The sequence below is a fragment of the Sciurus vulgaris genome (genome assembly GCF_902686455.1).
Source record: "Sciurus vulgaris genome assembly, chromosome: 4".
Lineage (NCBI taxonomy): Eukaryota > Metazoa > Chordata > Mammalia > Rodentia > Sciuridae > Sciurus > Sciurus vulgaris.
In genome coordinates this window covers 99,583,837-99,598,935 of record NC_136464.1, presented here as the reverse complement: position 1 = coordinate 99,598,935, position 15,099 = coordinate 99,583,837, and the positions used below count along the sequence as shown (strand labels likewise).

Below are 15,099 nucleotides of genomic sequence, written 5' to 3'. Positions count from 1 at the left end.
AAAACTCAAGAAAATATGTGCTGTAACCTATTACAAAGAATATATTAAAGGGTACAAATAACAGCTGGATGATGAAATAATACAGGGTGAGTCTGAATGGGTCCTGAGCACAGGATCCTCTGTGTGTGCCACATCTTTTGGGGGTGTGTCACTCACCTATCACATGGATACATTCTTATCCATCAACTGGGAAATTTCCTGAACTACATCTTTTGGGGGTTTTTTGGGAAGCTTTATTATATAGGCACGGTTGATTAACTCATAAGTCACTGGTGATTAATCAACCTCCAGTCTTTGTCTCAGAGATGGGGTGGGGTGAAGTTGAAAGTTCTGACCCTCTACTGCAAACTGGTGTGACCACTCTGGAAAGTAGCATGCAAATTCCTCAGAAAACTTGGAATGGAATTACTATTTGACCCAGTTATCCCACTCCTCGGCATATACCCAAAGGACTTAAAATCATCATACAACAGTGACATGGCCACATCAATGTTTATAGCAGTTCAATCACAATAGCTAACCTATGGAACTAACTTAGATGTCCATAAATGGATAAATGGATAAAGAAAATGTGGTATATATACATAATAGAATATTACTCAGCCATGAACAAGAATGAAATTATGGCATTTGCTGATAAATAGATGGAAGTGGAGAATATCATGCTAAGTGAATTAAGTGAATCCCAAAAAACTGAAAGCCAAATGTTCTCTGTGGCGGGCGAAACCCGGGGCCCAGGGTTACACCACATGCATCTAAAGATGGTGACTGGCAGAGAGCAAACGGCGTCCTGATTATGCCTGGAGAAAGGCAGGAAGTGTTTACAATTGGCTGTATGATAATCAGTTCAGCTGCCTAGAGCATGGACGGATATACTTTACATGTATGCTTGAGAGAGTGATCGCTTGACCTTTAACAGGATTGGATGGACATATCTGGTTACAATTGCTTATGCATGAGACTGCTTATATATTGAAGGTGTTTTCTGAATAAAGTGGAAGCTGCTTCATGAACTTCTGAAGAGTACGTGTCTTTTGTCCTGCTGGTCAGGCTGTAAGAGCAAGAAGCGGCGCAAGTCACTTGGAGCAACCCGGGCTGGAAGCGGTGGTTTTTAGTAAGCAGTGGCCCAGACTAGGATCAGACGAGGATCAGACTGGGAATTGGTGAGCGCTCAGGTAGATAAAAGACAGTTTCGCTAGCATAATTAACGAGAAGGTTTCCCTATTTGAGGAAACGGTTGCCTTAAGGTTTTAACGGAAGGGTCTCCTAGAGAGGGAGTGTAACGGAAGATTCTCCTAGAGAGAGAATATATTGAAAGGCTGTCCCAAGAGACAGCGAAGGATGTCCCATAACAAATATGTGTAAGTTGCTATTTGTGTTACCTTTCCTTGTTTGGTTTCTGTTTATTGTTGTTGTAGCGATGTGTACATTATTTCGTTTCTGTCTGACTTCCAAAAACCAAAATTTCAAAAACAGTTAAGAGAAGGGGAAAAGATATTAGAAACTGTAGAAAAAGAACAATCAAGTCAAGCTTCTGAAAGAGAAAGTAGATGTTCAGACCTCTGTGCCTCCACCAGAGCAGTATTAACTCCAGAGATGGGAGTACAACCAACACCTACTTTGGCTGTTGGCCCATAACCTAAAGGAACAGTGGGACTAGTTCTGGGGAAGAGTTCTTCTGCTTTAAAAGGATTAAATATTGTCCCTGGAGTTACAGACCCTGATTTTACAGGAGAAATAAAAAGCCTTGCTTCTTCACCAAGAGGTGTAGCAATAATAGCTCAGGGTGATCACATAGCACAATTGTTGGTCTTACCCAGTTGTTATGATCAATATCCATCAAAGAATATTATTAGGGGAAATAAAGGATTAGGTTCTACTGGCCAAAATATGGTCATGTTAACATGGGGTTTAAAAGATAGGCCTATGACAAAGTTAGTGATAGAAGGCAAAAGTTTTGAGGGCTTATTAGATACTGGGGCTGACAAAAGTATTATCAAAATTACAGAATGGCCAAAAGCCTGGCCACTTCAGCAGGCAGATCAGACTTTAAGGGGATTGGGTATGGCTTCCAATCCTAACAAAAGAGCAGCCATATTAAAATGGAAGGTGGCTAACCAGGAGTTATGTTCTGATACTGCCTGACATAATGCAGTTGCGGGCAATCCTCAGTGGAATCTAAATATGCTGACAGTCCAAGGACCATATGAAGGGAAAGGTAATCAGATTAATTTCCACCCCAGTGTGTATCAAAAAATTAACCCTCAACTTTTAATCTATCCTTATATGGATGATATTTTGCTAGCTCATAAGGAAAAACCTGTCTTAGAGCAATGTTATAATTCCTTACTAAAGTCACTGGAAAGATGGGGCTTACCCACCTCAAGTTTGGGTCCCCTGTTTGATATTCTTAAAGGTGATTCTGACCCTCTTTCTAAGCGAGTGCTTACCCCTAAAGCTCGAACAGCTCTCAAGCTTGTTGAAACAGCTATGGAAAAGGCTCATCTTGATCGTATTGACCTAACTAAGCCTTTATCATTCATTGTCTTGGCCACAAATAAGTTACCTACAGGAGTGTTTTGGCAAAAGGGTCCTATTCTATGGGTTCACATGAATTATGCCCCTAACAAGGTCTTAGCCTTGTTTACTGAATCTGTGGCAGAATTAATCCTTAAGGCGTTAAAAGTATCCCTTTCCACCTTAGGATCACATCCCTCAACTATCACTACTCCATATACTACTGATCAGATACAATATCTTATTAATAATTCAAATTCATGGGCTGTAGTCTTTACTAGTACTTCTGCTGTGTTTGACAATCATTTGCCATCTGATCCTCTTCTCCAATTTTGGAGTCAACATCCTATAATTTTTCCTAAAGTCACCCGAAAAGAACCTATTACAGGAACTACCTTTCTATTTACTGATGGATCAAAAAATGGTACGGGTGCTATTACTATAGATAATGTTACAGAAACATTGTTGTTTAATACTCTAGCTGCACAACAAACGGAACTATTAGTAGCTATAGAAGTATTCAAAACCCACCATGAGCCTTTTAACCTATTCTCTGATAGCAAATACGTTGTTAATGCTGTTCAAAATTTAGAATTAACTGGTCTGATTTCCCTCACCTCCACTATTACTAAATATTTGCAAAGTTTACAAAAACTTATTTGGGACAGAAAAAAATCCTTTTTTTATTGGGCATGTTTGGGCTCATACTGGCCTTCCAGGTCCTTTAAGTTTACACAATGATTTAACAGACATGGCCACCAGAGACCCACACATCTTTAATACGCTTGAAAATGCAAAAACTTTTCATTCCAAATTTCACGTAAATGCTTCCACTCTATGCACATGCTATAAAATTACTAAGGCAACAGCTTGGGACATAGTCAAGTCTTGTGCTAAATGTGTTACACTTATTCCTAACCCCTCATTAGGAGTAAATCCAAAAGGGCTTCAGCCCAATCATATTTGGCAAACAGATGTAACTCATTATTCAGAATTTGGAAAACTACAATTCATTCATGTGTCTATTGATACCTTTTCAGGATTTATTATGGCCTCTGCTCTTACTGGAGAAAAAACCAAAGATGTAATAACACACTGTTTACACTCTTTCTCCATTCTAGGAGTTCCCAAACAAATAAAACAGATTATGGTCCTGCATATACTTCCCAGGCCTTTAAACAGTTTTGTTCCACCTTTGGTATTCAACATGTCACAGGAATTCCCTATAATCCTACTGGACAAAGCATTGTTGAACACACCCATTTACCCCTTAAAAATATGCTTTATAAACAAAAAGGGGGAATAGGGGCATCATACAGATCCCTTAAAGACAAATTGTCTGTTGTCTTGTTCATTTTAAATTTTTTAAATCTTGATTCTGAGGGCCGATAGGCTGCTGACCATCATTCAGAGCCTAATAAAAAGCATCTACCTAAAGTGCTCTGGAAGGACGTTCTATCAGGACAATGGAAAGGCCCAGATCCGGTATTAATCTGGACCCAAGGGTCTGTTTGTGTTTTCCCACAGGACGCACAATTGCCAATTTGGGTGCCAGAGAGATTGGTCAAGGTCTCAACAGAGACCCAAAAACAGGAAGAAGATGAGAAGGCTTCTCCTGCTGATGGTGCTGGCGAATTCTCGCCAAGTTAATGGAGGAGACTCGCATGAACTATGGGGGATAGTGAAGATGTGGCCCTATCCTGCACCCCTTACCAACTCCTCTATTCTATATCCTCCTGTTTTTACAACATTTGGCCACATTTCTGCAGTCCGCTGTTCTATGGGGAAAAGAATGGTTTGGGTTTTTGTCCAGGGGAGGTCTTTTGTGTGTTGCATCTGTCCTGTGCATATACAAAATGCATATACATCCACGCAGAGAAACAGCCATTATTCGCCAAGCTCTCATCGCATTTGATGCTGGCCCATCCCCCCAAGTCTGGTTAAATATGCTGGACCGGTAGTCAAAGACGGGTAAGATTCATGGGGAGCTCATATCAACCTAAGACAGGAAATGAGGGCTAGAGTCTCATTGTCCAATGATGGGTAAGGATGTTGCTCTGCCGTGGACAACCTAAGACAGGCATGGTCCCTTTTATAAACAGAAAGGGGGAGTTGTGGCGGGCGAAACCCGGGGCCCAGGGTTACGCCACGTGCATCTAAAGATGGCGACTGGCAGAGAGCAAACGGCGTCCTGATTATGCCTGGAGAAAGGCAGGAAGCATTTACAATTGGCTGTATGATAATCAGTTCAGCTGCCTAGAGTGTGAACAGATATACTTTACATGTATGCTTAAGCGAGTGATCGCTTGACCTTTAACAGGATTGGATGGACATATCTGGTTACAATTGCTTATGCATGAGACTGCTTATATATTGAAGGTGTTATCTGAATAAAGTGGAAGCTGCTTCATGAACTTCTGAAGAGTCCGTGTCTTTTGTTCCGCTGGTCAGGCTGTAAGAGCAAGAAGCTGTGCGAGCCGCTTGGAGCAACCCAGGCTGGAAGCGGCGGTTTTCGGTAGTTCTCTCTGATATGCAGATGCTAACTCAAGATAAACTGGGGCAGGGGGAAGAATACAAGTTCACTGAATGAGACAAAAGGGAATGAAGGAAAGGGATGGGGGATTAGGAAAGACACTAGAATGAATCTGACATAACTTTCCTATGTTTGTGTATGAATACATGACCAGTGTAACTCTATATCACAACCTCAAAAATGGAAAGTTGTACTCCATGTATGTTTGATATGTCAAGATACATTCTACTGTCATATATAACAAAAAAGAACAAATAAAAAATAAAAAATAAGAAAACAGAATTTTGACCCTCTAATGCATGATGGTTTCTTCTGGTCAGCAGCCCCTTCCTCAGAGCCTTTCTCAAAAGTCATGTCATTAACATAAACTCAGATGTGGATGAAAGTGGCTTGTTATGAATAGCATAAGATGCTCTTTTCACCTTTGTAGCTGTTATCATTTGGGAAATATCAAGGGTTTTAGGATTTCTGGTCAGGAATAGTAGACAAAGACCAAATAGAGTAGTACCCCAGTATTAGATCATTTTCTATCAGTGTAACAAAAAACCTGAAGCTGGATGCTATGCAGAGAAAGGAGATTTATTACCCCAACAGTTTCTATCACCTCCAAATAAAGCCACTATGAACCCATCAGTGGATTCACTTATTGATGAAGTTAAAGCCTTCCCCATCCAATCACTTCCCAGGAGCCCCACTCTGAGCATCGTTGCACTGGAGACCAAGCCTTCAACACATAGCCTTTGGGGAACATTCCAAAACCAAACCATAGCAGCCCCTTGTGAACTAATCACTTCCCTGTAGGTCAAATCTCTTGAAGTTTCCACCAACACGGCCACAAGCCGTGAGGTCCAAGCTTCAAGCACATGACTCTTTGAGGGGCAAATCACAATGAATGTGGTTTGAAACCACAGCACCCTCACTTACCCTTGGGATATGTTTTGAAACTCCCAGTGAATGCCTGAAACCACAGGTAGTACTGAACCCCATGTATACTATGTGTTTTTTCCTATCATACCTATGATAGAGTTTAATTTATGAATTAGTCACAATAAGAAAATAGTATAATCATAACAAATAGTATAGTCATAAAAATAGTACAAATGAAAGTTATTTAAAGTGTAAGAATTCTTTATTTCTGGACTGTGGTTGACTGTAGATAATCTAAACTATGAAAGCAAAACTGAGGGTACTGAGGTACTATCATACATATTTCCTTTTTTTTATTTTTTAAGAAACTCATGTTTATCTTCCATAACCTTATTTTCATGTTGCTTAATAAGTGTCTGCATAACAGCTCAGGACCACTTGGTGGTTGTTCCTACTCACTCAGTAACCTGATCAATGGGAGCTGCAGACCAGTCTTCAGTGGCTGGCTGGGCACTCCAGTCTTCAGTAGGAAACTGCTGGATAGGCACAGAGGGCACATGCACACCTTCAGATCAGTCTGCAACCTCAGGTTGAGTAGTGGTGAACTCAGGAGCTGGAGCAGTCCATTCACCCTGAAATTCCTCCTTGGTCACAGCTTTTTCAGCAGCAGCCTACTCTTCCTTTTCAATCTCTTCAGGATCTCTGTAGAAGTAGAGATCAGGCATGACCTCCCATGGGTGTTCACAGGAAATGGTGCCACGCATGCACAGAACTTCTCGGGCCAGCATCCACCACAGCAGACCCACAGAATGAGCTCCCTTATTTGTTGCACAGAATGGCAATGTCCACATAGTGCAGAGGAGAGTCTGTGTTATACAGAGCAATGGTGGGCAGATTGACATAAGATGCTGGTGACAGAAGATACTGGTAAGAGGCTGGTGGTCAGCCCTGGGATCAGTAACCACCAGAAGACGTGGCTCCCGGAAGGCTGCCTGGATCTGGTTAGTGAAGGTTCCAGGAGTGAAGTGACCAGCAATAGGAGTGGCTCTAGTGCAGCAGCAAACTTCAGCACAGCCCGCTGGCCAGTATTCCTAAAGGATATGACACTGACATCACCAGGGTCTTCCATGGCAATGATGGCACGAGCTGCCAGCAGAAGTTTCTCCCAGGTTCTCTTTGGATTTATGAAGCGTATGTCATCGCTTTTCCTTTTGTAGATATATTGTTCCATCTGGAAATCAAGGTTGGTGCCACCTAAGTGGGTTCCTGCTGCAAGAAATTCGAGGACTTCCTCCTCCGTCATTTGCAGAACGTCAAGGGCTCCGGACATTGTGACAGTTTCCCTTTAAGTTACAGGTAGCGCGGAAGGCCATATTTTTTATTACATCACAATATCACAACTGAAACTCTATACCCATTAAATGGTAATTCTCTATTTCCCCTTACCCTCAGACTTATGTCTATTTTATTTTTTGTATCACACTCTCTTGGTTACTTAACTTTACAGAAGTCTTAAAATTAGTTAGAGTTCTCCTAAATTTATTCTTTTTCAAAATTATTTTATTCCTTTAAATAATATTGGAACTTGTTCTGGAGTGCACTTAACTTGGAATTAGGTTGGTCATTTTGAGTCTTGCTTTTAATCTTTCTCAGGGTGATTCCAGAGAACTTTTCCACTACTAATGCAACATGATTTCTGAGGATTCTACTGATGTCCTTTTTATTATGAGGTTTTCTCACTTTGACTGGTGGGAACACAAATCTCAGTTTTATGACAGTTCTGAGGATTTTTCTGTCTACTCTTTTCTTGGACCGCCCTTGGATATGTTCCTCTCTCATTTGTACAGATCAGTACTCAGCTAAAGACTTGAGGGACCTCTTCTCCAGAGCCCTGAAGCATGTTCTCCTCTGTACATCTTTTTCTTCTTTGGTACTATGTCCTGCAAATTCTGGTCATTTTGCTTTTGTCCATGTTATTCCCTCTTGGCCAGAAGCAGGTGTTCTTTGAAAATTCCATAATCTTTTTTCTCTTTGGTGATACTAAAAATTGATCTCAGGGGTGTTTTATCACTGAGCTATATCCCCAGCCCTTTTTATTTTTTATGTTGAGGCAAAATCTCTCTAAGCTGTAGAGGCTGTTCTTGAACTTGCAATCTTTCTGCCTCAACCTCCTGAGTCTCTGGGATTATAGGTGTATACCATCATGTCCACCTAAATTCCAGAATCTTTAAAACCCTTTCTCATAGATATTTATTATGTTTTCAATTAGAAGCTATATGGAAATAACTTTGTCCATCTTCCTGTCCTCTTGCATTTCTGTACAATAGATCTCTAGGATTGGATTAAGCCAAAAGGCACATAACATTTTAAATTTTGAGAAATTAACAACTGTGAGAGGTCTTTTCACTTAATTGCAATCTAAAAGGTTAATTTGCCATAGTTCCATAGTTCTGTGGATGCTGACAGAAGAAATGAAATGCCTGGATTAGAAATAGAAGACCTTATGACTCACCAGAGAGTTGGCATATTTACAAAGTTTCTTTCTTAACATTTTCTTTTGTTTTATGTATTTATTTTTTTAAACAGGGTCTTGCTTTGTTTCCCAGGCTGACCTCCAACTCCTGGGCTCAGGAGATCTTCCTGCCTCAGCCTGGGACTACAGTCATACACCAGAGGACCTGGCTTTTTACAGGGTTCTTGACGCTTAAATTCCTATAGGGTTATATACAGGGCCAGATGACCCCTGCATTTGCAATGGGTAAAGGCTCAAAACTTTTTTTGTGTTTTATTTATTTTTCTCATTTTTTTGAGATGGTGTTTTGCCAAACTGGCCTCAAACCCAAGTAGCTGGAACTACATGTGGGCACCACCAGGGCCCCCAGGGCCCAGCATTTTTTAAGCAAACAGCAAACATTATAATGGGCAGCAATCCCACTTTGAGTGGTGAGCAGTCAAAGGTACTTACTGTGTGTGTAGCTACAGAAACTGCTCAGCATCAGAAAATGGAAGTTTTGGAGTCGGTACAACTCAGTCAAAACACCACGGATGCCCAAGGACTATGACTGAATGTTCTCCCAATGATACACTGTGACATTTCCTCTAGAAACACTATGCCAATTTAAGCCCGCCTTAAATTGTGTATGAAAGAATTATAGCTCTGAAAGACTCCATTGCCATTGGAAAAGGGGTCTGAGAAGGTCCTCCTGAGAGAAGAAGGGGATCTCAACTCAGTCCTGACTGGTTCTTGGCTTATGCCACAAAAAAGAATTTTAGGATGTTTTAGAAGAGGCACAAACACAGGTTTATTTAAGACAGTAGAGATATTTATTTAGGAAAACAAGCAATACAGCAGGAAACAAAAAGGGAGAAGTGTGGTGCTCAATAGTGAGTTGCACTTTGGTGTCTTGGACTCTTCCTTTAAAGGAAATTTATAAATAGTGAATGTGGGAAGTATGTGTGAGTTGACATCAGTCCAGTGAGCTTAGTTTTCTTTTTGGTACCAGGGATTGAACCCAAGGGTACTTAACCACTGAGCCACATCCCTAGCTTATCACCCCCACCACCCCAGTTTTACATTTTGTATTTTGAGATAAGTTCTCACTAGGTTGCTTACAGCCTCACTAAATTGCTGAGGCTGGCTTCAAACCTGCAATCTCCCACCTCAACCTCTTGAGGTACTGGGATTACAAGACTACACCACTAGGTCTGCTGGTAAGCTTAATTTTCTTAAACAAGCACAGGGTGAATCACGGTGGTCTTGTTCTTTCAGGATCTCTGGGTCGATGTCATCCAGTCAATAGACAATGCTTAGAATATACCCATAAGTCTCTAACAATATTTTCCCTTTGCTTTATTTAGTCTAAAGTAAATATGTTGTACAAACTAATAACTTATTAATCATTTGGACTAACAATACTCTAAGATTCAAGGGCTTTTTACAAATTCAGTCCTGGGGAAACACAAGCTTGGGGAGTAAAGGTGAGGATGTACATGGAACCTGGATTAAAATTAAATTTTCGTTTCCCTTTCCTGTTAGTTTCCTTTGTACCTATCATTTCGCCAATTTCATGGGTGAAAGATGACTTATCTTTGTTGCGTCACTTTTCATTTTTGTTCAGTGAGATTGAATATCTTTTCAAATGTTTATTGAAAATTTGTGAAATTGTTCTTTAAAACCTAATTTCTCTGAGACTTCTCTTTCGCTGTTGACTTTGGGAAAACAAACTGAAGAAAGCTCCATTCATCATCTGAACCTGTCGGTCACATTTCCAGCTTGAGTGCTGCCTAATCATTTTCAACTGGAGCATGTGACATTTTCCCTTTCACTTGTGCTGTATGGGCACAAACTTTTGTCATGCACGCATGACGCCCTTTTCATTTGATCTCGTGTGTTCCTGGCTCCAAAAAGAGCCAGGCTTTGAAGCGCTATAAGATTTCCTTTTTCTTACACATAAACCAACTTGGCCTCTGGAAGGAGGACGTACATTTCATAGTCGGCATAGCACAGTATAAGGAATTCAAATATGTCCTTCCGTTTTGCAGAGTAACATATCCGGAGTTTCCCTTTTCTGCTCTCCCGAAGTTCTGCAACCCCAGAACTTTGAAGCAGAACGAATTACCTGTGTAAATCCAGTAATAAACTGGGCCTGACCTAGTATGTATTGAAAAGGTGCTATCTTCAAATGGGAAATATGCGTAAACGTTTCTTTTAGGGTGCTTTAGTGGTCTACTCATGTGCCAACCTGGCAGCCTCTTCCAGTGGACACTGGTTTCACCGTGCACAGTTAGAAACTACAAAAAAAAAAAACAAAAAAAACCTCGAATCAGAAGTGTCTGCTCTTTCCGTTCTTGCGTGTTCCTTGGTAATTTCAAGGAAGATCCATTTTATAAGTGGTGCTCATAACCTAAACGCTCAGTCAGCATCCAGACAGCCAGAGTCAGCAGCGCCCTGGGGCGCTCGGGAGAGGGCTGTGCAGCCAAGGGAGGGCAACCGACTGCCTGCCCCGCCCGCAGCCTCGGTGCCTCCCCACCCGCGCGTGCGCAGCCAATGGGCGCGGGGCACGCCCCCAACCCCAAGGCGCCGGGACCTGGCACGGAGCTCCGCGCAGGACAGCCCCGCGGGTGTCGTGTGTTCGCGCTCGCTGTGCCGCGTCCCTGGCCCAGTTAGGCTCCTGGCCATGGCGTCCTCGGCGGCCGGCGGGGTGGTGATTATTGGCAGGTAAAAGGTTCCGAGGTGTCGTGCTGTTGCCATTGGATCCTGGGGAGGCGCTGGGGACCCGGTTTCCGCGCTTGGGCCCACCCTTTGCGTCCATCCGGGTGGGCAGTAGCTTGCTGCTGTCCCTGAGAACCGGTGGGTGCGCCAACTTCCCGCCCTCTAAGGGGCTCTTGGCTCTTGTTTCCCTTCGCCGAGCTGACTAGGCTGGGAAAGCGTCTGGGTCAGCGGCGGTGTCAGGTAGAAGCACCCTGTAGAGTGCTAATGTGAAACTTGGGGCTGATTTACCCCAAGTTCCGAAAGCTGACAGAGTAGGCTACGATTGCAGTGCAGTTCCTGGGATGTACCAAACGATGCCCGGCCTACCAGCTAGTCCACATAGACGCTCAAGGCATTGAATACAACGAAACAAATTTTGGCAATGATTCTGCCATAACTGTATCGTTAGTCACAGTTTATGAATGAGAAAACAGAAATGAAGCAATTTACCCAAGGTCATAGTAAATGATGGAGATGGGACTAGCCCAGAATGGAGGGCTCAGATGCATGTTTGTCAAGGATGCCTGCAGGGCACATTCCTGTCTGCTAGCGAGGAGGTAGTTGGAGGCCTGAACAGGTATTCAGCAAACACACCTGGCACGGGATTGGCGTTTCTGATGTGGAAGGCCTTATCAGTTTAACAGCCCGTATTCCATTCAAATAGATTTCTGGTTTGTGCTCCCACGCCCATTTTCTTTCTTTCTTTGGTTAAAAAGGGGAGGTATATTATGTATACCTTTCCATCGTCCAGCTTTTCTTAGAAATTCTAAGCCACGTATGTAATCAAATGTTCTAGTAGTTGTTTTAAAGTAAAAATAGATAAAACTAGATAGATGCATAACTATGGTCCCAGCTACTTTGGAGGTTGAGAGGGGAGGATTGTTTCAACTTAGGAATTTAAGGCTAGCTTGGGCAACGTAACAAGACCCTGTCTCAAAAAAAAAAAAAAAAAAAAAAAGTTGAAAATTTTTATAGTACATTTTATTTAACATACTATCTCCTAAATGTTATTATTTCAACAAGTATTAAATTTTATAAATGAAATACTTTACTTTTTAGCATTGTCTTCAAAATCCAGTATGTATTTAATACTTGCAGTGCATATATTTTTGTCAGTTTTTTTTCTTTTTTTGCCACTGTGACCAAAAGACCTGACAAGAACAATTTTAGAAGAGGAAAAGTTTATTTGGTGCTTATGGTTTCGGAGCTTTCGGTTCACATACAACCAGGTCCATTGCTCTGGGCCCCAGGTGAGGCAGAACATCATGGTGGAAAGGTGTGGTGGAGGAAAGCAGCTCAGAACATGGTAATCAGGAAGAAGAGCACTGAAGACAAAATATAAACCCCAAAGGCATGCCCCAAAGACCTACCTCCTCCAGTAATACCCTACCTACCTGCAGTTACTACTGTTATCAATGGATTAATGCATTGCTGAGGTTAAAGCTCAAATAACCCAATCATTTCACCTTTAAACTTTCTGCATTGTTGCACACATGAGCTTTTGGGGGCCACTTCATACCTAAACCATAACAACAGATCAGCTCAGATGAGCTTAACATTCCCTGAGGCTAGTGGCAACCATACTGTACAAGGTTTGTTTAAGTAGTGATAGAACCTTTAAAAAAGTGGATATTCAAAAACTTTCTTCTGTCCCCATTTTGTGAAGACTCCTTTAAAAAGTATTACAGGGCTGGTAGCCTGAGTGGTAGAGTATTTGCCTATCAGACATGAGACCCAGGGTTCCATCCCCAGCACTGCAAAAAAAAAAAAAAAAAAAAACCAAAAAACTTCCAATTATTTTCAAAATGCAGGCCAAGCTGTGAGAGAAGGTTTGCTTAATGAGACCAAACTGGAAAGTCTTTGACCTTCAGTTGTTGTAGACCAATCAAGGGACTTCACTTTTCTACCTTTATGTAGCCTGAGACTTTCTTCATTCCCTTCCCTGGCACCTCCTTTTTCCTTGGTCCTTTCTCTTTCACCATGTGGCTGACTTGGTATATAAGACAACCTAGTACACAGAGTGGTTTGATGCCCTGTGGGTGAAGGCTTTTACAGCTTGAGATGAAATGGGCCATTTTGTGGGGTTTGTTGTTTTCTTAAGTGAAAAAGTAGAAAGGAAGATACTTTTCTTTTAAAAAATATCTTTATGGATTATGTCATACATATAGCATAATACAAAAATGCTAAGTATATATAGCTCAGTGAGTTATCACAGAGTGAATGTACCACTGCAAAAATGTTCACAGTGAAAATGTTCTTCAATCTGAAGTTAGACTCTGTTAAGGATTTCTTTTATGGTTAAATAGGTCACCATTTATGATAATAGTGACAGGAAAGAAAGTCTTTAAAGGTGATTGATTATTGGTCAGTTGGAGGCAAGCATGAATGTTCACTGGCCTATTGGTATCCCTTGGTATCCATGGGGGATTGGTACGAAGGTCCCTGAGGATACCAAATCTGCTCATGTTCAAGTCCTTTTTATAAAATGGTGTTGGATATACATAGAACCTACACAACCATCCTGTATAGATAACTTATAATATTTGACACAATATAAATGCCATGTAAATAGTTGTTATTGATTAGGGACACAGCTCAATCATGGACTATTTGTCTAACATGCTCAGAGCTTTGGGTTAGATTCCCAGCACCCCAAGAAAAGAATAATAAGTTGTTATATTGTTTTGTTTAGGAAATATCGATAAGAAAAAAACTGTACATGTTCAGTATAGATGCAATTTTTTCCTGAATTTTTCAATCCATGGATAAGGATGGCTGATTATCTTCTTGCTGTTCAAGATGGTAGCCACTATCACATGTGGATATTGAGTACTTGAACTTGTCTAGCTCTAGTACTGCTGATTCCCTGAGTGTTAACATTTATTTAACTTTAACTGATTTTAATTTAAATAGCTATATGTAGCTAGAGTATACTGTATTTATCATCATAGGTCTAGAACCCTGAGAGTGTAACTGAAAATTCACATGTATATAGTATGCACATTTTATATTAATTGTAAAAAGTTTCATAGTACAGAATAATAATGGAGTAAATGGGATATAATCCTATTCCTTTATCCAGAGTTCCAGTGGAAGTGATTTTAATTATGTGCACAACAAATGGCTTCACATAAGATACTTTGTAATAAGATGGTCACCCTCTCTGTGACCCCTTTAATATATTTGGGGCTTAGCTCAAGTGAGTATTGTGTGAGAGCTTTGAAGCTTGGCCAGCACTTCTGTGGCATTAGAGGATTTTCAATTCTATAGGAAGCATGCCAAGGTCTTCCCTTCACCAGCTTGGGCAGTCCTGTTAGTCTCTAATGTGAGGCGTCTCCCACGTTCACAATGGCAACTGTAGAGATGGGAGATGGAGTGGAGAGAATACTTCTGGCTCCTACCCTAAGACTGCTCTTGAAGGCCCCCTGCCACCAAACTGCTTTCAAGTTTGAGACAAGCTTGCCCTCCCCTCCTCTGCTCTGATGTGTCCCATCTGTTTGAGTGCTAATAACTTAGTCTGCTACTGTTTCATGCATGCTGGCAGAGGACGTGAGTCTTCTGGATCAGTGACAAAGGATTTCACTAACCATGGCAGAGCAGGTGGCATGAGTATCATACAGACATACATATTGTGCTTTGCTTTATTGTTCTTCACAGATACTGAATGTTTTTTTAAAATATTTTTAATTGTAGATGGACACAATGCCTTTATTTCATTTATTTCTATGTGGTGCTGAGGATTGAACCCAGTGCCTCACACTTGCTAGGCAAGTGCTCTACCACTGAGCCACATCTTCATAAACATAACTTTGATGTGGGAAAACCCAAAGTTAATGTGACTTGCTTTACTGTGAAATTAGCTTAGTTGTGGTGGTCTGGAACTGAACCTGCAATATATCTAAGCATGCCTGTATTTACATTGGTTCCCCTT

General features: G+C 41.3%; 1 protein-coding gene, 1 long non-coding RNA gene and 1 pseudogene across 5 annotated transcripts in view; 1 reads left to right on the top strand and 2 right to left on the bottom strand.

The window, feature by feature from the left end:
- CRYL1 (crystallin lambda 1) overlaps window positions 1-15,099 on the top strand; it is a 186,699-nt gene that overhangs the window by 26,907 nt on the left and 144,693 nt on the right. Inside the window, exon 1 of one of the 3 annotated variants that reach the window (XM_079138876.1) lies at window positions 10,977-11,135. The exons of 1 other annotated variant lie outside the window; for it this stretch is intronic. In XM_079138876.1, coding sequence (XP_078995002.1) covers window positions 11,095-11,135 — 41 coding nt within the window. In that variant the 5' untranslated portion in view covers window positions 10,977-11,094. Of the gene's footprint in view, window positions 1-10,976; window positions 11,268-15,099 lie in introns of those variants that run through there. One more of the 3 variants, XM_079138877.1, reaches the window with a different exon arrangement.
- Window positions 6,346-7,267, bottom strand: LOC306660537 (small ribosomal subunit protein uS2-like; annotated as a pseudogene). The gene has a single exon. The product of its transcript is annotated as a small ribosomal subunit protein uS2-like (transcript).
- On the bottom strand, window positions 9,435-11,106 carry LOC306660554. Its single transcript, XR_013763666.1, has 2 exons — window positions 10,980-11,106; window positions 9,435-10,939 (listed from the first exon to the last, which is right to left on the bottom strand). It is a non-coding gene; the product is annotated as an uncharacterized lncRNA (long non-coding RNA).